Raw genomic sequence first — 27,385 nt, 5'->3', positions numbered from 1 at the left:
AGGCTGCAGTTGTGTGAAAGGACATTAAAAGGAAGCAGTAGTTGCAAAGGGTTGTAGCCTATCCTCAATATTATTCAATCTGTATGTTGAGCAAGTTTGGAAGGAAACGTAAGACAAATCTGGGAATCAAAATTCATGAAGTAGAAATAAAAACTTTGAGGTTTGCTGATGACATTGCAACTCTGTCAGAGACAACAAAGCACTCGGAAGAACAGTGGGATGGAATGTATAATGTTTTAAAAAGATGCAATATGATCAGCTTCAAAAGAAGTAAAACAAGGGTCATGGAATGTAATCGATTTAGACAAAGCAATGCTGTGGGAATTATATTAGGAAATAAGACACTAAAAGTAGCAGGTTTGCTATCTCAGCAGCAAAATAACTGGTGATAATTGAAGTACAGAAGATGTAAGACTGGCAACAGCTAGAAAAGCATTTCTGACAAAGAGAAATATGTTAACATCTATCAATCCAAGAATTAGGAAGTCTCTTCTCAAGCTATTTGTTTGGAATGAAGCCTTATATGGCGGTGAAATATCAATGATAAGCAGTTCCAGTAAAAAGAGAATAGAAGCCATTGAAATGTGCTAAAATGCTGAGATTAGATGGGCAGATTGAACAATAAATAATGAGGTACTTAATTGAATTGGGGGGGGGGGGGGGGGTGAAGATTTATGGCAAAACTTGACTAAAAGAAGGGATTGGTTGACTGGACACATCCAAGGCATCAAAGAATTGTCAATTTGGTAATGGAAGTGTAGCGACTCACATCCTCTTGCTGAAAGGTCGCGCTGGGTAGTGCGACTGATGTCAAACTGTTTTCACGCCAGCCACCAGAGGCACTGTTTTATTTCCTTAGTTATGTGTGTATTCTTAGTCTTGTGATCTACTGTTTTTCAGAGATATATTCCTGTCCAGTTACTTGATTTTGAACGTAACAACACACTAATTCATCCTTGTATCTCAGGGAAGTGTCTACATGTTCGAAAATGTCTCCGAGTTGCTACATCTCAATACTACCCATTGCTGTGCACTGCCATAAAGTTTTGTTCATTCCTTGGTCAAGAGTCAGGCTAGAGCTCAACATGACAAATTTAAAGATTGAACAGTGGAAAAGCAGCCAGCCTGACAAATCGGTGACACTGCTTTGATCTAGCCTGCACTACAGCCCAGAAAGAACTCAAGCTACTAGCTAACCAAGCTTTCTACCATGACTGATTGCTGTGGCCTACTGGCCACACATCCCATGCTGTGATTTGTGCAAGTGGAGGCCTTTTTTCTTCCTGCTACAATGACAAAAGATTCCTCAAAGTTTGCAATTGTGGTGAGTCATTAGTATGCAGCAGGGACTGAAAATGTGATAACTAGGCTACCTACAACTAACTCCTATGAGAAGCTGAAGACGGAATTAATTCATACTCTCAGCATCTCAAGAAGAGCATAACAAGCAAGTTTTAGCACAGGAGGATATTGATGACCGGAAGCCATTGCAGCATCTATGGCACTTGAGGAGCAAGGTCCAGAATGGCACCATATCTGACAACTTGCTACATGCATTACGGAGTAGTCACAGACGACTGCAAATAAAGGAGATTATAGAATCACAAACTGAGGTGCCTCAGGATGCAGTGGCTGACTTAGCTGAAAAGATAATGGGTGTGCTGACACCCACCTTGATAAGTGCAGTGTAGCACCATATCACCAACGATAGTAACGTGTGGACTGTGGCTATCTTGCAGCCAAGGCTGATGTGCTAACTAAACAGATCAGTGAACCGTTATCTTGGCACAACTGTAGCAGCGACAAAAACTGCTACCACAAGAGATCAAGAAGCCACTCTTCCACAACATTTTCATCTTCTGAAGCATATCAATTGTTGTTGTGGTCTTCAGTCCTGAGACTGGTTTGATGCAGCTCTCCATGCTACTCTATCCTGTGCAAGCTTCTTCATCTCCCAGTACCTACTGCAACCTACATCCTTCCGAATCTGCTTAGTGTATTGATCTCTTGGTCTCCCTCTACGATTTTTACCCTCCACGCTGCCCTCCAATGCTAAATTTGTGATCCCTCAATGCCTCAGAACATGTCCTACCAACCGATCCCTTCTTCTAGTCAAGTTGTGCCACAAACTTCTCTTCTCCCCAATCCTATTCAATACCTCCTCATTAGTTACGTGATCTACCCACCTTATCTTCAGCATTCTTCTGTAGCACCACATTTCGAAAGCTTCTATTCTCTTCTTGTCCAAACTAGTTATCGTCCATGTCTCACTTCCATACATGGCTACACTCCATACAAATACTTTCAGAAACGACTTCCTGATACCTAAATCTATATTCGATGTTAACAAATTTCTCTTCTTGAGAAACGCTTTCCTTGCCATTGCCAGTCTACATTTTATATCCTCTCTACTTCGACCATCATCGGTTATTTTACTCCCTAAATAGCAAAACTCCTTTACTACTTTAAGTGTCTCATTTCCTAATCTAATTCCCTCAGCATCACCCGACTTAATTTGACTACATTCCATTATCCTCGTTTTGCTTTTGTTGATGTTCATCTTATATCCTCTTTTCAAGACACTGTCCATTCCGTTCAACTGCTCTTCCAAGTCCTTTGCTGTCTCTGACAGAATTACAATGTCATCGGCGAACCTCAAAGTTTTTACTTCTTCTCCATGAATTTTAATACCTACTCCGAATTTTTCTTTTGTTTCCTTTACTGCTTGCTCAATATACAGATTGAATAACATCGGGGAGAGGCTACAACCCTGTCTCACTCCTTTCCCAACCACTGCTTCCCTTTCATGCCCCTCGACTCTTATAACTGCCATCTGGTTTCTGTACAAATTGTAAATAGCCTTTCGCTCCCTGTATTTTACCCCTGCCACCTTCAGAATTTGAAAGAGAGTATTCCAGTCAACATTGTCAAAAGCTTTCTCTAAGTCTACAAATGCTAGAAACGTAGGTTTGCCTTTTCTTAATCTTTCTTCCAAGATAAGTCGTAAGGTCAGTATTGCCTCACGTGTTCCAACATTTCTACGGAATCCAAACTGATCTTCCCCGAGGTCGGCTTCTACCAGTTTTTCCATTCGTCTGTAAAGAATTCGCGTTAGTATTTTGCAGCTGTGACTTATTAAACTGATAGTTCGGTAACTTTCACATCTGTCAACACCTGCTTTCTTTGGGATTGGAATTATTATATTCTTCTTAAAGTCTGAGGGTATTTCGCCTGTCTCATACATCGTGCTCACCAGATGGTAGAGTTTTGTCATGACTGGCTCTCCTGAGGCCATCAGTAGTTCTAATGGAATGTTGTCTACTCCCGGGGCCTTGTTTTGACTCAGGTCTTTCAGTGCTCTGTCAAACTCTTCACGCAGTATCTTATCTCCCATTTCATCTTCATCTACATCCTCTTCCATTTCCATAATATTGTCCTCAAGTACATCGCCCTTGTATAAACCCTCTATATACTCCTTCCACCTTTCTGCTTTCCCTTCTTTGCTTAGAACTGGGTTGCCATCTGAGCTCTTGATATTCATACAAGTGGTTCTCTTCTCTCCAAAGGTCTCTTTAATTTTCCTGTAGGCAGTATCTATCTTACCCCTAGTGAGACAAGCCTCTACATCCTTACATTTGTCCTCTAGCCATCCCTGCTTAGCCATTTTGCACTTCCTGTCGATTTCATTTTTGAGACGTTTGTATTCCTTTTTGCCTGCTTCATTTACTGCATTTTTATATTTTCTCCTTTCATCAATTAAATTCAATATTTCTTCTGTTACCCATGGATTTCTATTAGCCCGCGTCTTTTTACCTACTTGATCGTCTGCTGCCTTCACCACTTCATCCCTCAGAGCTACCCATTCTTCTTCTACTGTATTTCTTTCCCCCATTCCTGTCAATTGTTCCCTAATGCTCTCCCTGAAACTCTCTACAACCTCTGGTTCTTTCAGTTTATCCAGGTCCCATCTCCTTAAATTCCCACCTTTTTGCAGTTTCTTCAGTTTCAATCTGCAGTTCATAACCAATAGATTGTGGTCAGAATCTACATCTGCCCCAGGAAATGTCTTACAATTTAAAACCTGGTTCCTAAATCTCTGTCTTACCATTATATAATCTATCTGAAACCTGTCAGTATCTCCAGGCTTCTTCCATGTATACAGACTCCTTTCATGATCAATTAGGTATACAAATGTACCATGCTCTACCAGTGGCCATCAGGTTTAAGCACATCATCTGATAACCGAGCACAATCATAGTGCCCATTTATAATGGGGTCAGAAGTCAGATCGGAAATATTTTGGGGATACTGTACCAGACTTAAGCATATTTCCTTGAATCCTATTACACAGCAAACAAGCATCAACCTTATTCTGCCCTACCACAGCAAACAACTCTTCCATACAGATGGAATGCAGCAAATGGAATTAGATCTGGGGTTGCATAATATCTTTGCATGGTATTTCACGATTGCAGATGCGACAGAGTCCATCGTGGAGCCAATTTCTCAGCGTACTATTACCTGCTGCCTGAGATAGTGAAAGTGCAAATTGCTGACAGTATCACTGGCCTGACGGCATCACTGGCCTGACGGCATCACTGGCCTGACGGCATCACTGGCCTGACGGCATCACTGGCCTGACGGCATCACTGGCCTGACGGCATCACTGGCCTGACGGCATCACTGGCCTGACAGCATCAAGATTCCAATGCAGTGCAGCAATGCACACGGCCATTGTCATGCAAGTGGCCAGTGGCAAGCCTGCAGACCCATTGCTGCGATTTCCAGCCCTGATGCAACCACCTGGAGCACTGAAAAGGTACGTCACAACACAGTTCATTGTATTAAAACCACTGATGGACTGCCTGTCCCATTTAAACCTAGATATCTAGCACCCGACCGCTTAGCCATTGTGAAGGCAGAATTTAACACCATGCTTAGGGAAGGAATTATTCATCCATCCTGTAGTCCATAGTCATCTCCCTAGCCTCTTGTATCAAAGAAGTGTGGTGCATAGTGTCCTTGTGGGGCTATTGTGCACTCGATGCTTGAACAGTACCAAATCATTATCCAGTGTCTTTATTACGGGATTGTAATTACACATTATGTGGTGCAACAATTTTCAGTGTCCTTGATTGTGCTAAGGTGTTTACTGAGATACCAGTGGTGTAAAAAGATATACTGAAGACAGCCATCATCACATCATCTGGGTTATTTGGGAGCCTTTTCATGACATTTGACCTACAGAACGCTGCACAATCATGGCAATGATTCATCAGTTCAGTCTTCCTTTCTATGTTGCATATTTGGATGACACACTTAGCTGAGCACCACAGATGGCACATAACAGAAGTTCTCAAGCATTTAGAATTTTATGGTGCAGAGCTGAACACTGCAAAGCATGTATTTGGTCAGTCACATGTCAACTTCCTATCAACTTCTATCACTGATATCCACCACACTTGACAGAGCTACACATATTGTAGACAGCAGCACTTGCTGGTCTGAAAATCTAGAGTAACTTACCAATCCAGTGGCAGATGCCATGAGTTCTACCTTTGAGGCAGCAAAACCAATGCAGCACTTCACACTCATCCTGAACTGGATGCAGTCCTTGCACTAATTGTTGATGTACAACCCTCACCATTTAGTTATTGATGGAATCCAAATAGTTACCAGTGCAGTGTTACAACAATTCCATGATGGCACATGGCAGCCACTCTCTTTTTACTCTCACAAGCTGTCTCCTTCATAGCAAAAGAGGAGCACAAATGATAGAGAACTTCTTGCTATCTATGATGCTATGAAGTACTTCCATACACAACTAGAGGTCAGAAAGTTTACTATTTTTACAGATCTCAAAGTGCTCACTTATGCATTCTGGCATAATGATTAAAGATTTACAGGGAGACCAAGGCTTGAATACATTAAGCAGGTTTGGATGGAGGTAGGATGCAGAGATAAAGAGGACAGATCAGCATGGAGAAGTGCATCAAACCAGTCTTTGAACTGAAGGCCACAACGGCTTGTTTACTGAATGGCTTTTTTATGTTACTCTTGCTATTTTGCCAGTCTAGATTTTTTTTTAGTAAGAATATCATATAAATGTAATTATTTAGTTTATTTGTTTTTATTATTACGCTATTCATGGCAGCCACTCTCTTTTTACTCTCACAAGCTGTCTCCTTCATAGCAAAAGAGGAGCACAAATGATAGAGAACTTCTTGCTATCTATGATGCTATGAAGTACTTTCATACACAACTAGAGGTCAGAAAGTTTACCATTTTTACAGATCCCAAAGTGCTCACTTATGCATTCTGGCATAATGATAAAAGTTTTACAGTGATTAATTTGAGCTATGTAGGGTAATTGAAGTTAATGATACAATCTCAATTTCAAGAGGAGAGGAGTAACATGGAATACAGTGGAGAGGGAAAAGCTACACCAGGACAGAAATCAATGAGGAAGTTCTGACAGTGATGATGATTGTGGTGATGATGATGATGATGATGATAATACAATCTATATATTTACACTAGCTTGGTTTATTTTGAATACTGCTTATCTGTGTTTGGTGGGTATTCTGGAGTTGACTGTAGCTATGCAGTAAAGTGGAGATCTGTACAAGACCATAAAGTAACAAAATTGTCATGGGCACTGCACATAAAAGAAACAGGCAGCAAAATAATCCTACTCCAAGTTTTTCCTTTGCTTGAACAGCCCATAAATGAAGTACGGAGTAAAACACTGCCTCTGTTCAAAGTGCATTTCATTTCATTTCCTATGTACAATGCTTTCTGAACTTTGCAGCTTCATCTCTGGGTGTTACGTGACATTTTTACTTGTTATGGTTGTTTATATACACAAAATGTTTGGTTAGAATCTGAAAATGAAGACTTGGAATTTTCATTCCAAAATTAATTTAAAATAATCCTATTTTGAATATCAGATACGATATGCTGGAGTTAGGCAAAAAAAAAAAAAAATGATGTGCATGTGAATGTTCAGTTCTGGCATGATTGTATACTCAGCCTTCGCACCTGAAGATGACGGCCAGATGGATTGCCAAAATATCATGTAGTGAAGACAATCATATGCAGCAGCATACCCATGAAGAGCATAAACATATAAGACGCCGGGAAAATCTACGGAATCACAGTGTGCATCTTTGTTTACCAATGAGGCATCCACATAATTATCCACTTTTGTTATAGGTTATAATACTAAACAATAAAACTAAAAAACTGTCTCAAATGTGGTTAATTCCTAACATTTCAAGTAACATGTGTCTTTTGAAAACATTTTGTTCTTATGCATTATGTGTTTTTCAATCATATTAACCATATCTACTTTCTTCTTTAGTAATAGGTAAAACCTCTGGCACAAGCCAGAGACAGGGCTAAGGCTTGACTGCAGGTAGAGTGCAGCATTTCCTTGCAATGGTTGGTTGGTTGGTTGGTTTGTTGATTGGTTGGTTTAAAAGAGGGGCGGGGGGGGGGGGGGGGGGGGGGAAAGGACCTAACCGCGAGGTCATCAGTCCCTTGTTCCCAGCAGAACAATTACCCAAGAGAAAGAAGAAAACAAAGAAGATGTACGGCACAATAACAGGAGAAAGGAAGAATGACAGAAGGACAACAAACACTACAATGAACAAAACAGGACAAGAAAACCACAGAGACACGCAAGAAACAGGGAGAGGAGATTAAAAACAAGAAAGCAGATTACCATGGCTGGCTGACCATGACAATAAAAAAGGAGAAGCCAGCCACTCTGCAACACATTAAAACTTCCACCCTAAAAGTCCTAGGGTGGGGGACAAAGAGGGACAAAGGACGTGTACTAAAACTCAGATCAAATGACAAAACCCACCCTCATGAATAAAATGTAAAAGTAAAGCTGCTATTGAGGCATTGGTGCCCAACACCGAAGGTAGGGTGCTGGGAAAGTTAAAAGTCTGCTGCAGAGCGGCTAGAAGTGGGCAGTCTAGCAAGAGGCAGACCACTGTCATTTGGGAGCCACAGCAACACTGAGGTGGGTCCTCACGATGGAGGAGGTAACCATATGTGAGACACGTATGGCCAATGCAGAGTCGACAAAGGACAACTGATTCCCTGTGAGAAGCCCGCAGGGAAGACTTCCACACGTTCTCAGTCTCCTTAATGACACACAGTTTGTTGTGCATACTGTTATGCCACTGAATCTTCCAAGACAGAACGCAGGTCAATTTCAGAGATGCCCATCTACAGGAGTGGTTTCCGTGTAGCCTGTTTGGTCAGCCTATTAGCAAGTTCATTGCCTGGAATTCCGACGTGTCCTGGGGTCCACGCAAACACGACAGTAAGACTGGACGATTCCAGGGCAGAGATGGACTCCTGGATGTTCACTACCAAAGGATGGCAAGGGTAGCACTGGTCAATAGCTTGTAAGTTGCTCAGGGAGTCAAAACAGAGAAGAAACGACTCACAAGAACAGGAATGGATGTACTGAAGTACACGGGATACAGCCACAAGCTCTGCAGTGAACACACTGCAGCCAGCGGGCAAGGAATGCTGTTCAGTATGACCTCTGTGGACATAGGCGAAGCCAACATTACCATCAGCCATCGAGTCATCAGTGTAAACAACTTCAGAGTCGCAGAACGTGTCAAGAATCGAGAGGAAGTGACAGCGGAGAGCGGTAGGTTAACAGAGTCCTTAGGGCCATGCAAAAGGTCCAGACGAAACTTTGGCCGAGGTGTACACCATGGAGGTGTACGTGAATGGACCTCAAATAGAGGTGGTAACTGTAACCCAGACTCCCACACTCAGGGCGGGACTGAACAAGGGCTCTGTAGAGCTGCAACAGCGTAGAGCGATCTGCATGCCAGTTGGTATTGCTTAGGCAATGGAGAGTGCTGAGGTGCTGCCAGCACTCCCACTTAAGCTGATGAAGGTGAGGTAGCCAAGTCAACTGGGCATCAAAAACCAGTTTTAAGAATTGATACTTCTCCACTACAGACAGGTTCTGGATTAACAGTGCGATGCCAACAGAAGTGCATGACACACGGCTGAAAACTGGAAGCCGTGGGCCAGAGCCCATGACTGCACCTTGTGAATGGCTCCCTGTAGGTGCCACTCAGCAACACCAGTACTGGAGGAGCAATACGAAATGCAGAAGTCATCCACGTACAGAGAAGGGGAGACCGACGGCCCTACAGTTGCTGCTAGGCCATTGATGGCCACTAAAATAGTGATACAGTCAATACGGAACCCTGCAGAACGCCATTCTCCTGAATGTGGGGGGAACTAGGGGAGGCACCAACTTGGACATGGAAAATATGGAGTGACAGGAAGTTGTGGATAAAAATCGGGAGTGGGCCTCGGAGACCCCACCCATAGAATGTAGCAAGGATATGACGTCGCCAGGTCATGTCATATGCTTATGTAAGTAAAAAAAGATGGCAACCAGATGTTGGAGTCTAGAAAAGGCTGTTTGGATGGCAGACTCGAGGGACACAAAATTATCAGTGGTAGAGCAACCCTGGCGGAAGCCGCCCTGACATGGAGCTCGTAGGCCCCGTGACTCCAGGACCCAACCCAACCGCCGACACACCATACATTCCAGCAGCTTACAGAGGATGTTGGTGAGGCTGATGGACCGATAACTATCCACATAAAGCAGATTTTTACCGGGTTTTAGCGCTGGAATAATGGTGCTCTCCCGCCACTGCGATGGAGACACCATTGCACCAGATCCAGCTGAAGATGACAAGGAGATATCACTTGTAGAAGACGAGAGACGTTTAATCATCTGACTGTGGATCCGATCCGGCCCAGGGGCTGTGTTGGGGCAATGTGCAAGGGTGCTGAGGAGCTCCCACTCTGTAAATGGGGTGTCATAGGGTTCACTGTGGTGTGTAGTGAACAAGAGGACAATCCTTTCCATCCGCTGTTTGAGGGTGTGAAAGGCTGGGGAGTAGTTCTCCTATGCGGAGGCTCATGCATAATGCTCAGCAAAGTGCTTGGCAATCGCATTTGCGTCGGTAGAGGGCACACCATTGATGTTAACGCCAGGAACACATGTTGGGGACTGGTACCCAAAAAGAAGTCTGATCTTCATCCAAACTTGGGAAGGTGATGTATGGCACCCAATGGTCGACAACACTCCTGTTTCCGTGATTTTATAAGCAGGCAAATGCGGGTACAGAGCTGCTTAAAGGCTATCAGGTGCTCTAGGGAAGGGTGCAAATTATGTTATTGTAGAGCTCACCAACGCTCTTTAATTGCCTCAGTGACTTCCGGCGACCACCAAGGGACTGTCTTTTGCCAGGGGCACCCTAGAGAATGAGGGATCACGTTTTCCGCCACAGAAACTATTGTTGTAGTGACCTGCTCTATCACAACATCGATGGCATGACATGGGGGAGATTCAATGATGACAGCAGAGGTGAAGGCTACCCAGCCTGCCTTGTTTAAAGCCCATATGGGTAGGCGGTTCAAGGGCATGATGCAGGGAGAGTGACAGGAAGATGGGGAAGTGGTCACTAATACACAGGTCGTCATGTGCTCTCCAGTGGACCTGGGCGGCAAATTGATAAATCAGTGGCCGAGTAACTACTATGAGCCACACTGAAATGTGTAGCGGCCCCAGTATTTAAGAGGCAGAGATCGAGTTGGGACAGTAAATTTTCGACATCTCTGCCATGGCCAGTAAGCATGTTGCTACCCCACAAGGGGTTATGGGCATTAAAATCTCCAAAATGTAGGAAAGGTTCAGGAAGTTGATCAATCAGTGCAACCAATATGTTCAGGGGTACCGCACCCTCTAGAGACAGATATATGTTACAGACAGTTATTTCCTGTGTTGTCCATATCGTGACAGCCACAGCTTCAAGAGGAGTTTGAAGGGGCACAGGTTCACTACATACCGAGTTCAAGACATAAACGCAAACTCCACCTGACATTCTATTATATTTGCTACGATTCTTGTAATATCACCTGTAGCCACGAAGGGCAGGGCTCCGCATTGCCGGGAACCAGGTTTCCTGGAGGGCAATGCAGAAAGCAGGTGTAAAGCTTAACAGCTGCCGTAGCTCAGCCAGGTGGTGGAAAAACTGCCGCAATTCCACTGGAGGATGACGTGATCGTGAGACTGGGAAGGCATGAAACACTCAATGAGGTACCGTATTTACTCGAATGTAAGCCGCACTCGAATCTAAGCCGCACCTGAAAAATGAGACTCGAAATAAAGGAAAAAAAAATTCCCAAATCTAAGCCGCACCTGAAATTTGAGACTCGAAATTCAAGGGGAGAGAAAAGTTTTAGGCCGCACCTCCAAATCGAAACAAAGTTGGTCCATTGTAATATGAGACACAATTTAGGTCGAATGAATGACGATACAGCTACAGTAGTTTGGTTCGAGTCGAAAGCTTAGCAGTTAAGCTTTACCAGGTAGCCATTGCTATGCGTCAGGCGCTCCGTCCGTGTTTATACGGATACCCTTCCTTTTTCACGTGCTTCGTCTGGTTTGAATCGATTGCTCATTTTGCTTTGATCTGATAAGTGCCGTTTTCTATGTTATAGGTGTTTACGTCAGTCACTCCAAGCTGAAAATGCATTACTATACTGTGTCATGCATTGTTTGTCGCATTCTGATAGTGCGTGTTTACGGCCTGTCGCTGCTCGCGGCATGGCTTGCTTTTGTGCACGCTACCGCCGCCTACAATTAAAAAAAGAGAGGAATCATCTCATTAGCGAAACAATGGCAAGAGACTGCTATTTGTTGTTACTTACACTGCTGCTTTCTTTGATAATGATCAACAAGAACCAAATAATAGACTGCGTATGATAGAACATGTTCTGAACGAGAGTTTGGCGAAAATTTTTCTCTGTTTGAAAATCTTTGCGGCTGCTTCTTTAGTACATCAAATTCTGCACAGAAATTAGTCATCTTAGATTTAAAAATCTAGTCAGTTGCCGTGCTTCATTTCTGACTGTATCACTATTAGGCATAAGAGTAATACGAATATAAACATGACACGATACGTATATTCTTCCGCGTTTGCTGTTGTCTCACTCTAGTTTCGTAGTTTATTTGGCAGACAGGATTTAAATGAGATAGAAGCAAACACGAATGGATACATGGCAAAATGTTTATATTCGTATTATTCTTATGGTGAAGAGAATACTGCATGTGATTCACATTTCATCAGGTTCCTATTAGCAACCATCTCTTCTCACAGGTAGGAAAAAATTCAGAACGTAGAGTTGGCCATATTGACAAAAATCCCAGTATTACCAGTCGGATTTTCGTAGTACATTGAAATTCGAAGATAAACAATACGGAATTTGTATTTACTTCGTTGGATAATGTATGAAAGTGCAGTGGTCGAAACTCGGGCGGAGAAAAAAAGCTTGTCTTTCAATTTTTTTTTTTTTTAATTTTATTTACTGACGCAGAGGTTTTGGCGCCAGTATTTATCTTTGTGCCTACAAAGGATGCCTGTGTAGCGCTACATATATTCGATGGCAGAAGTTAATTGTGGCGGCACCTATCAACATTTTTCAGAACTTCAGCTTGCTTTGCACTCGATTCTAAGCCGCAGGCGGTTTTTTGGATTACAAAAACCGGAAAAAAAGTGCGGCTTAGATTTGAGTAAATACGGTAGTCTACGCCTCAGGGTTACCTGCTGCCACTGACTTATTTCCTGAACAGGCTATATCCACATTGTGTCTGAGGATTTGGCGAGATCAAGGTCCTGAACAGATGCCAGAATCTTCACCTCATCCTCAGACGCAGAACTTGTAGGTAGTGTGGTGTGGGTGCCACTGCAATTCCCTTGGTCTTGGGAGTCTTCTTTCTGGATTTCTCTCACTGATCCTTGGGTTTCTCTGGCTGGGAGGGCTTCAATGATTCAGTTTCCAGGACTAAGGATGTCAGTGAAGCCCTATGACCAGCTGTTTTTCGGCACTTCAGCCACTGGCGGGTGTCATCTTTCCCACTAGCAGAAACCTGGGAAGGGAGTGATCCAAAAAAGACTTATGCTTCTCCAGCTGAGAAGTGGGGACTGGTGTCCCTGATGGTTGGAGGGACACTGCTCCCAAGGTCCAAGGTAGGTGGTGCAGGAGCAACAGGGAGGGAAATGCCTCCCCCCCCCCCCCCATCATCAAGGGGGCAGGTGTAGTCATCCGGCTCCAAGAGCCAACTGGAACTCGAGGAACTGACGGGGCTACAACTGTTCTCGAAGCAGCGGCGTAAGAGGAGGTCATAGCCACATGATGTAGGTGCTCATATTTCCTCTTGACCTCAGTGTAGGTTAGTCGGTGCAGGGTCTTGTATTCCATGATTTCCCTTTCTTGCTGTAAAATCCTGCAGTCTGCTGAGCAAGGTGAATGATGCTCTCTGCAGCTGACACAGATAGGACGTAGGGAACATGGAGTATTGGGATGGGATGGACGTCCACAATCTCAGCATGTGATGCTGGAAGTACAGTGGGAAGTCGTATGGCTGAACTTCCAGCACTTAAAAATACAGCATGGGGGAGAGATATATGGCTTGCAATCACAGCGGTAGACCATCACCTTGACTTTCTCAGGTAATGTGTCACCCTCATAGGCCAAGATGAAGGCACCAGTGGCAACGTGATTATCCCTTGGACCCCGATGGACGTGCTGGATGAAATGAACTCCTCGTCACTGTAAGTTGGCGCACAGCTCGTCGTCAGACTGCAAAAGAAGGTACCTGTGGAAAACAATATCCTGGCCCACATTTAAGCTCTAATGAGGCAAGACGGTAATGGAAACATCCCCCAGCTTGTCACAAGTGAGTTATGCCCATGACTGGGCAGAGGATGCCATTTTTATCAAGACTGACCCTGACAGCATTTTGGACAAGCCCTCCACCTCCCAAACTTGTCCTCTAAATGCTCCACAAAAAACTGAGGCTTCATTGAGACAAAGGAGCCCCATCAGCTCTTGTACATATGAGGTACTGGGGCGAATAAGTTTGCTACCATCCTTAGCCTGGCATTCCTACCATGGTGTGCCATGGAGGGGAACGATTTGGGATCATACTTCCTTGCATTGTACTGAGACTTGGAACGCTTAGCGACTGCTGACATTTGATCACCAGCAAGTGATGATGTGGTACGCTTCATCGTGCATCATCTGCCCTCATGCCACTCACTCTGACCATGGAACCTCCCCACGGCTGCCACCCAGCCGCAGCAAAGACCACCAGGCAGGATGACCATTGCGGGAGTCCTGATGCCCTAGGGTGACGGGCATCTATTCCTTGGCATACATGGGGAGTTAACGGTGCATGCATCAGCAGAGCGATCTCTGTGTAGTCAGGGGGCTACAACCAATAGCGTACATGGCGGCCCAACTACAACGGACTGGCTACTGTGCTGGATATGAGGTGCAAAGAATTCCATGCTTCTCGTTGGCACAGAAAACGACACTGCATAGTGGGTGGAGGAAAATGCACTCAGGAAGGTGTCCTCACTCAAGAGATGGAGGATGAGCGGGACTGCAATGCCACGATGAGAGAGTGGGCTACAGATCTCAATGCATAATGGGCACAATGCACCATGTAAGTCACCCTCCCCCAATTGGCTCGCTCTTTGGGAAAATTCTGCAAAACAGAGGTCAAACCCTACAGGGGACCATCACATAAAGGCTGAAAGGTGTGGACTCCTTTTAGTCGTCTCTTACAACAGGCAGGAAAACCTAGGGACTATTCTAACCCCCAGGCCCACACGAGAGTTCTTCGTAATGGCACTAGGAAGGGAAAGGTGGTGGTTCCATTGCCCTGACTGCCTTTTTTTCCCTGGGAGAGATGGTCAACACTCATTTGACAGCAAGCTGAGTGAACCCAGGCCATCCTGGAGGGCAGACCTTGGGCCGGAGCCTAGTGCTCTAACCACTAGACCACCACAGCCACCTTTTTAAGTATATGTTTCAAAAAGAGACGAAATAGTTAAGGGAAGGGGAAATGATTAGTAACAGTATTATGCTCCAACCAGACTGTGAATAAGCAGAATAAACAGAAAGGAAGAACTTCCTATGATTTGTTTTACTGTGATACTATGATTAGATTAGATCTAGTTTTCGTTCCATAGACCCAAAAATGAGGTGACTCTCATGGGTGTGGAACAAGTCAGAAAGTATAATATAAAAAACATAAAACATCTGAATATAATACTCACTACCCTGATCATGTCACGAAATTGTCAAAATAAGTGAATATATTACTATATGAAAGTAACAGTAAACCTTCTTATGATGGCAAGACATGAAGACACAAGCAGAGTTCAGTCTACCAAGAGCCCTAATGATGAAAAGTTAAAAAATGTTATATTGATAATATATGCTGACTTTCATGGCCAGTATTTGCATTTTGTTACATGGGTGCTAGATCATGGCTTGAGGGATGTTTCTGTGCCTGGTTTTTTGCCTCCTAATGCTGGAGACCTCAGATGCTATAATGACTCATGTAGCAGTTTGAATTCAAATAAGTCCAGTTTGGCTTCTTGAGTTTGAGTTTGAAATCACTATTTGAGTCATTATAACCTCTACTGAGAGCACAGTGTTTTTAACTGTGAATAGAGAAATGCAATGATATATACCCAAGTAAATAATTATGAAATATGACAATGTGGAGGTGACACGTAGATTAGATATCTATTAATGCTTGGAGTAAGCGCAATATTAGAAAATCTTTAACATTTTTATGGTGAAATGTTATGAGCTATTGGGAATGTGATAAAGCATTATCAAAATTTACATTCTGTTAGTGGAACCATACAACCAAAAGATTAATACTGCTCTTATTCAATAGCCATTTGAAGGCCCTTACGGCAGCTTTTAAAATGTAATAGCTAAGTTTAGGATTCACTGATTTCCATTATATATATCAGACTCCCACTACCATCAACTGCAGAAGAATGATTGAAGAACTTTACAACTCAGCTAATTTTTAGTATTATGCAACTTTGTGTGATCTCCACCAAATCAGACCAAAGGAAGAGATTCAAACTGAATTGTAATTTTTTGAGTGAGTAAATATGAGCGAGTTCTGATGATAACAGGAATCATGAATTTAGAGTGAAACTGGATAAAAATAGCTTATTGCAAAACAATGGTGGGCAAAGCTACAGAACTCACATTGAACAGAACCTGTTAACAATTTTCTGCTGCTTTCAATGTACACTCCTGGAAATTGAAATAAGAACACCGTGAATTCATTGTCCCAGGAAGGGGAAACTTTATTGACACATTCCTGGGGTCAGATACATCACATTATCACACTGACAGAACCACAGGCACATAGACACAGGCAACAGAGCATGCACAATGTCGGCACTAGTACAGTGTATATCCACCTTTCGCAGCAATGCGGGCTGCTATTCTCCCATGGAGACGATCGTAGAGATGCTGGATGTAGTCCTGTGGAACGGCTTGCCATGCCATTTCCACCTGGCGCCTCAGTTGGACCAGCGTTCGTGCTGGACGTGCAGACCGCGCGAGACGACGCTTCATCCAGTCCCAAACATGCTCAATGGGGGACAGATCCGGAGATCTTGCTGGCCAGGGTAGTTGACTTACACCTTCTAGAGCACGTTGTGTGGCACGGGATACATGCGGACGTGCATTGTCCTGTTGGAACAGCAAGTTTCCTTGCCGGTCTAGGAATGGTAGAACGATGGGTTCGATGACGGTTTGGATGTACCGTGCACTATTCAGTGTCCCCTCGACGATCACCAGTGGTGTACGGCCAGTGTAGGAGATCGCTCCCCACACCATGATGCCGGGTGTTGGCCCTGTGTGCCTCGGTCGTATGCAGTCCTGATTGTGGCGCTCACCTGCACGGCGCCAAACACGCATACGACCATCATTGGCACCAAGGCAGAAGCGACTCTCATCGCTGAAGACGATACGTCTCCATTCGTCCCTCCATTCACGCCTGTCGCGACACCACTGGAGGCAGGCTGCACGATGTTGGGGCGTGAGCGGAAGACGGCCTAACGGTGTGCGGGACTGTAGCCCAGCTTCATGGAGACGGTTGCGAATGGTCCTCGCCGATACCCCAGGAGCAACTGTGTCCCTAATTTGCTGGGAAGTGGCGGTGCGGTCCCCTACGGCACTGCGTAGGATCCTACGGTCTTGGCGTGCATCCGTGCGTCGCTGCGGTCCGGTCCCAGGTCGACGGGCACGTGCACCTTCCGCCGACCACTGGCGACAACATCGATGTACTGTGGAGACCTCACGCCCCACGTGTTGAGCAATTCGGCGGTACGTCCACCCGGCCTCCCGCATGCCCACTATACGCCCTCGCTCAAAGTCCGTCAACTGCACATACGGTTCACGTCCACACTGTCGCGGCATGCTACCAGTGTTAAAGACTGCGATGGAGCTCCGTATGCCACGGCAAACTGGCTGACACTGACGGCGGCGGTGCACAAATGCTGCGCAGCTAGCGCCATTCGACGGCCAACACCGCGGTTCCTGGTGTGTCCGCTGTGCCGTGCGTGTGATCATTGCTTGTACAGCCCTCTCGCAGTGTCCGGAGCAAGTATGGTGGGTCTGACACACCGGTGTCAATGTGTTCTTTTTTCCATTTCCAGGAGTGTATATTTGGCACAGAATCATACGGACAATACACAACTTCCATTAGAAAAGAGCTCAATGGCAAATGATTTGCTCAACACGTGGCTGGCTATGCACTACAAGGCACATATTTGAAAACACACTTGTTAATAAAAATGTCTAATGAACTAAAATGTTTCTGGTCCTGATCTTTTTATTTAATTTTTAGAAGGTAATTAGTCAATTACCTACAACTCATTCTGGATTGTGAATTTGCCAAATTAGCTCAGATAATGAGCTGGGTTGATAACCTATGCAATATTTCATTAACTTATGTTTCTACATTAATTTTTTGGTACCTGTGGCTGCATGATATGTTGTGCCTGCTGTGGCTGCGACTGCTGCTGCTGTGACTGCTGCTGCATTACACTTCCTCGAGGATCAGCCTTATGACGTCTACGTGTATGCTTCAGCCAATTGGGGTAATTTGTAAATGTTCTTTCACAGAATTTGCACGCATATGGCCTCTCGCCTGTGTGGATATTGTAGTGTTGCTATGTATATTTAAGAGGTAAAGAAAAGAAACAAGTTAGTTATATGAAACATGTCAGCAATAAAGGAACACATTTTCGAAACCAGAAGTCTGAGCACTATTTGAAGGGAAGCCAATGTACTATGGTAAGAGGCATTATTTGCAAATTAATAGTATCCCGAGATCACACACAAAATGTATCCAATATTTGACATAATTATTCATTATCCTTTATTTTACACAGTTTTCCACTGCTATATTGGTTACCAGCATTGCAGAAAGAAATATACAACTTTTGACTAAGCTTTGCTTCTTAAAGTTCAGGTTATTCATATTTATATATATGATGGAAATTAAATAGCATGGAAAATAGTGCACGTCCACAGAAAACAAGTCGGTACTCCAGGTCAGCAAAGTACCACTATATAAAATTGGAAAATTACAAGGAGACTGAATCACATTCTACAAATTTCCTCAGCAGCATCTTGTTTGGAAGATCACATTCCCTAATTTTACTGTAGCTATTTATGTAATTAGTGCAACATTCCCCCTTTTCTCACTCATTGACTAGTTTGTTCTAAGGAAGTGTTTGAAAATATATGATTGCAATGTGAACAAAACTCTTTTAAAGGCAACTGCTGTTTCTCGGTACAGCATTTTACATTTCTATAATTGTCTTATAATGAAACATTTAATTTCCCCTTCCAACATCGGTGTATATTATCTGTATTCATAATAAATTTCACATTTTCAAGTTTTTAGTCACAATAATATCTTTTTAAATAAAATAAAACAAAAAATCACAAAGTTCCACATGGTTTCAGGGAACTGATAAATTTCATTCGGGATATCTTTTCCTTTGTCAAAACAGAAATAACTTTATTGGGTGTACATTGTTTCAGTTCTTAAATTAAATATGTATTCTTTGTAACATAACACATCCAAAAATAAAGAGAGAACCAACAAGCTTAAATTAAAGTTGTTATCTTACTGTTCCATAATGAACCACCCACAATACAGCCCAACTACGTCGTCCTTAGGAATGGAACGATTCACTTGCTGTTTGCAAGCAACTGGAAATTGGGCTGACTGTTTTCAAGTGACTGGAAGCTACTGCAAAGGGGTTGTTGAGAGGGCTACCAAGAAACATGTACCGGAAATAGCAAAGGTACATCCAATGCTACACTATCCCGTGGATGTTGTCTGCTCCACAGGGAGTACATGTCCACTTGACTGTGAGTGGCATGTTGGTGGTAGGTTTAGGGGCCCTTCTGAGGGGAGGAAGAGAACAGAGAGAACTCAGAGTACTGCTCACATTCCCTTTATCAACAAATTCAAATTGCTGTTTCCCAAAGGAACTAAACCCATTGAACATACTTCACCTGTTGAGAAGCCTGCTGTATTTCTTGTCAAGGGGAGGTGAGCACAAAAGGGCAGGGGTCTGTTAATCATCAGCAGTTCACAATCATGCAGTGAATAATGGTCCCCCGTTAGGGAAATGCCAGAAAGGCATGAGAAGGAATACCCGATGCACTTAGTGTGTATGTCTGGGGGCCTCATTCAACATGCTGAATAGACTGTTTTGACAGCCAATTCGGGGACAAGGTGCAACCAACTGCTGACTGTGGAACACATTAGAAAAACAATGCTGGTCACCTACGTTTCTAGCATTTGTAGACTTAGAGAAAGCTTTTGACAATGTTGATTGGAATACTCTCTTTCAAATTCTGAAGGTGGCAGGGGTAAAATACTGGGAGCGAAAGGCTATTTACAATTTGCACAGAAAGCAGATGGCAGTTATAAGAGTCGAGGGACATGAAAGGGAGCAGTGGTTGGGAAGGGAGTGAGACAGGGTTGTAGGGTCTCCCCGATGCTATTCAATCTGTATATTGAGCAAGCAGTAAAGGAAACAAAAGAAATGTTAGGAGTAGGTATTAAAATCCATGGAGAAGAAATAAAAACTTTGAGGTTCACCGATGACATTGTAATTCTGTCAGAGACAGGAAAGGACTTGGAAGAGCAGTTGAATAGAATGGACAGTGTCTTGAAAGGAGGGTATAAGATGAACATCAACAAAAGCAAAATGAGGATAATGGAATGTAGTCGAATTAAGTCAGGTGATGCTGAGGGAATTAGATTAGGAAATGAGACACTTAAAGTAGTAAAGGAGTTTTGCTATTTGGGGAGCAAAATAACTGATGATGGTCAAAGTAGAGAGGATATAAAATGTAGACCGGCAATGGCAAGGAAAGTGTTTCTGAAGAAGAGAAATTTGTTAACATCGAGTATAGATTTAAGTGTCAGGAAGTCGTTTCTGAAAGTATTTGTATGGAGTGTAGCCATGTATGGAAGTGAAACATGGACGATAACTAGTTTGGACAAGAAGAGAATAGAAGCTTTCGAAATGTGATGCTACAGAAGAATGCTGAAGATTAGATGGGTAGATCACATAACTAATGAGGAGGTATTGAATAGAATTGGGGAGAAAAGGAGTTTGTGGCACAACTTGACTAGAAGAAGGGATCGGTTGGTAGGACATGTCCTGAGGCATCAAGGGATCACCAGTTTAGTACTGGAGGACAGGGTGGAGGGTAAAAATTGTAGAGGGAGACCAAGAGATGAATACACTAAGCAGATTCAGAAGGATGTAGGTTGCAGTAGGTACTGGGAGATGAAGCAGCTTGCACAGGATAGAGTAGCATGGAGAGCTGCATCAAACCAGTCTCAGGACTGAAGACCACAACAACAACAACAACAACAACAACAACAGTCACCTGTGCTTTGAGGACAAATTAGCTCATTCTAGCAACCGGCAGACATGGTGGAGAAGATCAGCCTTTCTCTTGGAACTTCAATGAAGTTCACATTCTGCAGTACTGTCCCCAGAACTAATTGTGTGGCCCCTGATTCAGAGCCAAATGGAAGGCTTGAAGCAGTGACTTCAAAGCTTCTGTGACAAGCTACGCTGCAACTTCCTAGTCTTACTCCATTAAGATGAGAACTGTAGGATCCTTCTAAATGGGTCACATGCATGCTACATTTCAGAGGCTGCTACAAAAGTAGATGATCGTGTCTGGGTTGCACACAAGGAAATTTTTTAGATTAGGCAACTCTTTAGGTGATGAGAGCTGTAGGAGGCCTTGAATTATTTGTGTAAGATCCAAAGAAATGCCCCCACAGACAAGACTACAAAAATTCCAGTGATCAACTGCCAAAGCTTCCACAGCACTGCACAGGCAAGATTTTTAAAATACTAGTGATCAACTGGCGGAGCATTATCAAGAAAGCATCAACGTCTGAGACACTCCTAAAAACATAGGAGATCATATAATACAAGGAGCAAACCCACAAACAAACAACACTACCTTCACTTTGATAGCTGCCATCCATCCCACATCAAACGCTCCCTTCCCTACAGCCTAGGTATTCGTGGCAAACATATCTGCTCCAGTGACGAATCCCTCAACAATTACACCAATACCCTGACCAGTGCTTTCCTCTCCCGCAACTATCCTGCAGACCTTGTCCACAAACAGATCTCCTGAGCAATACATTCCTCCCCGTCCAACAATGTTCCTACCTCCAGACCACACAGAAGCATCCCCCTTGTCACCCAATATTATCCTGGCCTCGAATACATCAACAAATTACTTCACCAGGGATATGACTTTCTCAAGTCAACCCCTTAAATGAGATCATCCCTTGACAAAATTCTCCCCACACCACCCAGAGTTGCCTTTCGTCGCCCCCCTAACCTCCGTAACATCCTTGTTAAACCCTACAATATTCCCAGACTACCTTCTCTACCCAGCAGTTCCTACCCCTGTAACCGACCCCGCTGCAAAACCTTCCCCATGCATCCCCCCCACAACCACCTACTCCAGCCCCACTACTGTTAAAACATACACAATTCAAGGCAGGGCCACGTGTGAAACTACACATGTCATTTATCAGCTGACATGCCTGCACTGTACAGCCTTTTACATCGGTATGACAACAACTAAACTGGCTGAGCGCATGAACGGACACAGACGAACTGTCCTCCTAGGAGATGTCCAATACCCAGTAGCGGAGCATGCCCTCCAGCATAATTCTAGGGCCGGCCGGAGTGGCCGTGAGGTTCTAGGTGCTACAGTCTGGAACCGAGAGACCGCTATGGTCGCAGGTTCGAAACCTGCCTCGGGCATGGATGTGTGTGATGTCCTTAGGTTAGTTAGGTTTAATTAGTTCAAAGTTCTAGGCGACTTATGACCTCAGAAGTTAAGTCGCATAGTGCTCAGAGCCATTTGAACCATAATTCTAGGGACCTAGGAACCTGCTACACCGTATGTGCCATTTGGCTTCTCCCACCCAACACCAGTCCCTCTGAACTGCGGAGATGGGAACTTGCACTCCAACACATCCTTTCATCCCGCAATCCCCCTGGACTGAACCTACGTTAAACAACCTCACTCCCATTTACTCTTCAGTCTTCTCCTCTTTCCCTTTCCTCTTTAGCCATTCACGCATCTTTTCATCCTACACTCCTGGAAATGGAAAAAAGAACACATTGACACCGGTGTGTCAGACCCACCATACTTGCTCCGGACACTGCGAGAGGGCTGTACAAGCAATGATCACATGCACTGCACAGCGGACACACCAGGAACCGCGGTGTTGGTCGTCGAATGGCGCTAGCTGCGCAGCATTTGTGCACCGCCGCCGTCAGTGTCAGCCAGTTTGCCGTGGCATACGGAGCTCCATCGCAGTCTTTAACACTGGTAGCATGCCGCGACAGCGTGGACGTGAACCGTATGTGCAGTTGACGGACTTTGAGCGAGGGCGTATAGTGGGCATGCGGGAGGCCGGGTGGACGTACCGCCGAATTGCTCAACACGTGGGGCGTGAGGTCTCCACAGTACATCGATGTTGTCGCCAGTGGTCGGCAGAAGGTGCACGTGCCCGTCGACCTGGGACCGGACCGCAGTGACGCACGGATGCATGCCAAGACCGTAGGATCCTACGCAGTGCCATAGGGGACCGCACCGCCACTTCCCAGCAATTTAGGGACACTGTTGCTCCTGGGGTATCGGCGAGGACCATTCGCAACCGTCTCCATGAAGCTGGGCTACGGTCCCGCACACCGTTAGGCCGTCTTCCGCTCACGCCCCAACATCGTGCAGCCCGCCTCCAGTGGTGTCGCGACAGGCGTGAATGGAGGGACGAATGGAGACGTGTCGTCTTCAGCGATGAGAGTCGCTTCTGCCTTGGTGCCAATGATGGTCGTATGCGTGTTTGGCGCCGTGCAGGTGAGCGCCACAATCAGGACTGCATACGACCGAGGCACACAGGGCCAACACCCGGCATCATGGTGTGGGGAGCGATCTCCTACACTGGCCGTACACCACTGGTGATCGTCGAGGGGACACTGAATAGTGCACGGTACATCCAAACCGTCATCGAACCCATCGTTCTACCATTCCTAGACCGGCAAGGGAACTAGCTGTTCCAACAGGACAATGCACGTCCGCATGTATCCCGTGCCACCCAACGTGCTCTAGAAGGTGTAAGTCAACTACCCTGGCCAGCAAGATCTCCGGATCTGTCCCCCATTGAGCATGTTTGGGACTGGATGAAGCGTCGTCTCACGCGGTCTGCACGTCCAGCACGAACGCTGGTCCAACTGAGGCGCCAGGTGGAAATGGCATGGCAAGCCATTCCACAGGACTACATCCAGCATCTCTACGATCGTATCCATGGGAGAATAGCAGCCTGCATTGCTGCGAAAGGTGGATATACACTGTACTAGTGCCGATATTGTGCATGCTCTGTTGCCTGTGTCTATGTGCCTGTGGTTCTGTCAGTGTGATCATGTGATGTATCTGACCCCAGGAATGTGTCAATAAAGTTTCCCCTTCCTGGGACAATGAATTCGCGGTGTTCTTATTTCAATTTCCAGGAGTGTATTTGTTAACAAATATGAAATTGAAATAAAAGTAGAAAAAAGTTGTTGCTTGCAAGATTCAAACTAGTGACAACACAATTACCAGACATTTACATTATACACTGATCTATTGACAATTACAGTAAATAGATAGAAATGTTTTGTACTTCACCACATTCAGAAATCTTCTGATCTTCAAAGATGGCTGTTTAAGTCTTTCTGAGAATTGTGCTGTACTGCTTTTGGAAATTGATGTCTGGGTACTGACCTTCAAACCCTATAGGTATCATGAAAATCCAGGAGGGCCAGTCTGCAAGGTCTCATTGTAAATTCTAAGTCAAGCAGGTGGCAGACTTTGGTTCAGTGATAGGATACTGGAAAAATGCTACCCGTCTACAAAGGAGACTGCTTACAAAACACTTGTGGTCCCATCATTGAATATTACTCAAGTGCTGGGAGGGCCCATGGAGTCAGATCAATAGGATATATTGAACATGTATGAAGAATGGCAGCACAAATGGTCAGAGGTTTGTTTGCTCCTGAGATGCCATGAGGGTGCTAAAACACGTAAACTAGCTGTTACTTGGAGATAGATATCAAAATATCCTATGAAACTACAGGGAGGAAGGAGGCATTTGCGGTCCCATCCAAATGCACAGGATTCAGAAGATACAGCATTACGAAAGGTGACACCTATTATCCCACTGGTTGCTTTCTTTCCAGAAGAGGCTGTGGCAATTTTAGCCCACTTCATGCTGCCCGTGTGGTATGTCCATCACAGACTGAAGTATTGTTTTTATACAGAATCAGACCTTCTATTAAAAGTCATCAGTGGGCATTCTTGGGACATTATTACATTTCTGAATTTGATTGATGTTCTTTGTATGGCATGTTGACTTCAGGGCAACTGACATTTCATCTTTAAATGTTAGTGTTTCTTGCAGTAATCCTACTTGTATTTATGCTCCTATACCAATATATCTTACCTCGGAGGTGTCTTCTAATAAGGTTCTGCATTGTGCTTACTATTGTACATATCTATAATCATTATTTGCCTCAACTTAACAATTTAAAATTTATAGTACTGTATGAGTGGCAGCAAAAACCGGCCCTGGATCATAAGAGGCACCTCCGTTATAAAACAACAAAAGAACACTTCAAGCTACTTAACGAATGTTACAGATACAATGTGCACAATCACTCTCCCTACACTGCTAGTCTCTTTAACATTCATTTTTTTCTTCACTCTCTGCATTGTTAACTTCTCACTCTTCATTATCTTATACTCAACTAGGAGTGGTGGAAATTTGAAATACACAGCTGTTATTCATCCATAAAAATGTAATGTTTATCTGATAAAAGGAAAATTATGTAGAACTAATGCTCAGTTTTATTCAACATCCCACAAAATCACAAAATGTTTCCATTTTCCTGTCATCATTCCTTCATTATCTTGCTAAGGTGAGCTACTTCATTTATGCCTTATAAAGTCTTTTCAGTTGTTATACTACACACTTCTGACAGGGCTCTATTACATACAATAGGAATACAAAATTGTGTGGGGCTGTGAAACGAGCAATACAATACCTTTAATTTTGTAGTGCTAAGGAATCCTTTATTGCAATATGTGCAAACATAAGGTCTCGCTTCAGCATGAACCATGGCATGGACCTTCAAGCACCGTTCAGTTTTGTACATTTTTTGACAGACAGGACACTGATAAGGCCTCTTCTCACTGTGAAAGCTGTAGTGACGATTTAAGTGTGATTTTTCAGCAAAGCTGAAACAAAAGAAAAAATAAAACTATAAGAATTTTTCATGGTAGTGAAGTATTTGAGTCCAAAAATGAAATCAACACACTTAAAAAAAAATATTTAGGGATAAATTCATACCACTTTCCACATTTTTCACAGGCGTATGGACGTTCCCCAGTGTGATGCTTCACATGTTGCTGCATGTTTACTTTCTGTGTGAAAGTCTTCCCACAAACATCGCACATGAAACGTCGACCTAATTTATGAACATTTTGATGAGCTGTCAGACCACCTCTAGTGTGTAAGCTAAAATTGAAATACACAAAGTTGAAAGTAATGAATTTACATTCTCACAATTCTCTCTTGTTTATCAAATAATATGACATTTTCAAGGTCCATCACTGCACTGATTTTATTAGTAACGCTACTCTTTGGGCAACAACGATACATTTCATTTATGTTAACTGTACGTATCACAGTGCATCTTGGTGACAAGACTAGTTACAAGCACACTGTACAGTCTATAAGACAATACTGTTAGCATGTCATGATAAGCTCTGGTACCTTCGGTTGTGCGCAGCTTGCAGTAGTGGTTATGCGACAAACACTGGTAATAGCGGCAGCACCACATGTAGGGTAACATACTTTTTTCAGTGTACTTGTTTCCTTCTTATTGTAATGATTTTACTTATACATTTCTGATTTTCTGTGACTGAATACAATTACCACATATTATTTGATATATATTGAGCTGCTTTTGCCACGACTACAGAAATAACAACAAATCTGCATAGTTACATGGTCGCCACATAGCAGCATTTCTCCAAAATTCCGCTGAAGTAGTTGGGGTTCACATCCCCTCAATACCATTTTTTTCACTGTATTGTTTATTGGAGGGTTGCGAGTGGAACATAAATTTACCTGAGGTATGCTGAACATGATAACACAATGTGCCACAGACAGGTATGTGACAAATGATCATTTACTGTCAGGATGTCCCAGCATACACAGGCTACAAGACATAGTGTTCTGGCTCTCATCCAGAATGGTGGTTTCAGTGAACATAAACCAGCAGCTAGGTGTGGTTTTGAACCTTACTTTGCCCAGAAGGGGATAAAGTGATGCCACAAGAGAGGAGTAATTGGCTGGATTTATGCAATGGCTTCAGCAAGGAGCTGACACCTCAGAAAAACAATGTGTAAGTAGACACCTGTATGGAATGTCTGTTTCTAAATACCGACAAACTAAAAAATGAGATCAATTTCCCTGGATAATCAAATCATTCACAACTGCTTACAGGATGCTGGGCTTAGAGCCCGCAGGGTTGCAAATAAAGTAGCCCTCTCTGATGGTCACAAACATTATAGCATTGCATTTGCTGAACTGAATGTAGACTGTGCCTGGCATCACTTCATCTTTTCAGATGAGCACTATTTAGCTCAGTGAATGATGTTCCTGTGATGGTCTGCAGGCCTTGGAGAACACACTATGATCCACCAATACAAGGTGCAACATTCATATGTTGGCCACATCACAGTCTCTCGTTTGGGGTGGACGTACAAGCCTCATACCATATGAGAAACTTCCCTAGTCTCACATTACTCCTCT

The 27,385-nt window shown here is 43.9% G+C and overlaps 1 protein-coding gene across 1 annotated transcript in view; it reads right to left on the bottom strand.

The window, feature by feature from the left end:
- Window positions 1-27,385, bottom strand: part of LOC126187984 (zinc finger protein 34-like) — a 65,021-nt gene that overhangs the window by 10,306 nt on the left and 27,330 nt on the right. The window contains exons 7-9 of the mRNA XM_049929392.1: window positions 25,916-26,083; window positions 25,611-25,803; window positions 17,928-18,122 (exon numbers count right to left, since the gene is read on the bottom strand). Of these exons, the coding sequence (XP_049785349.1) occupies window positions 17,928-18,122; window positions 25,611-25,803; window positions 25,916-26,083 (556 nt within the window). The remainder of the gene's footprint in view (window positions 1-17,927; window positions 18,123-25,610; window positions 25,804-25,915; window positions 26,084-27,385) is intronic.

The sequence above is a fragment of the Schistocerca cancellata genome, chromosome 1 (genome assembly GCF_023864275.1).
Source record: "Schistocerca cancellata isolate TAMUIC-IGC-003103 chromosome 1, iqSchCanc2.1, whole genome shotgun sequence".
NCBI lineage: Eukaryota > Metazoa > Arthropoda > Insecta > Orthoptera > Acrididae > Schistocerca > Schistocerca cancellata.
Note: the sequence above shows the minus strand (reverse complement) of the source record. Positions and strands in the feature narration are given on the sequence as shown.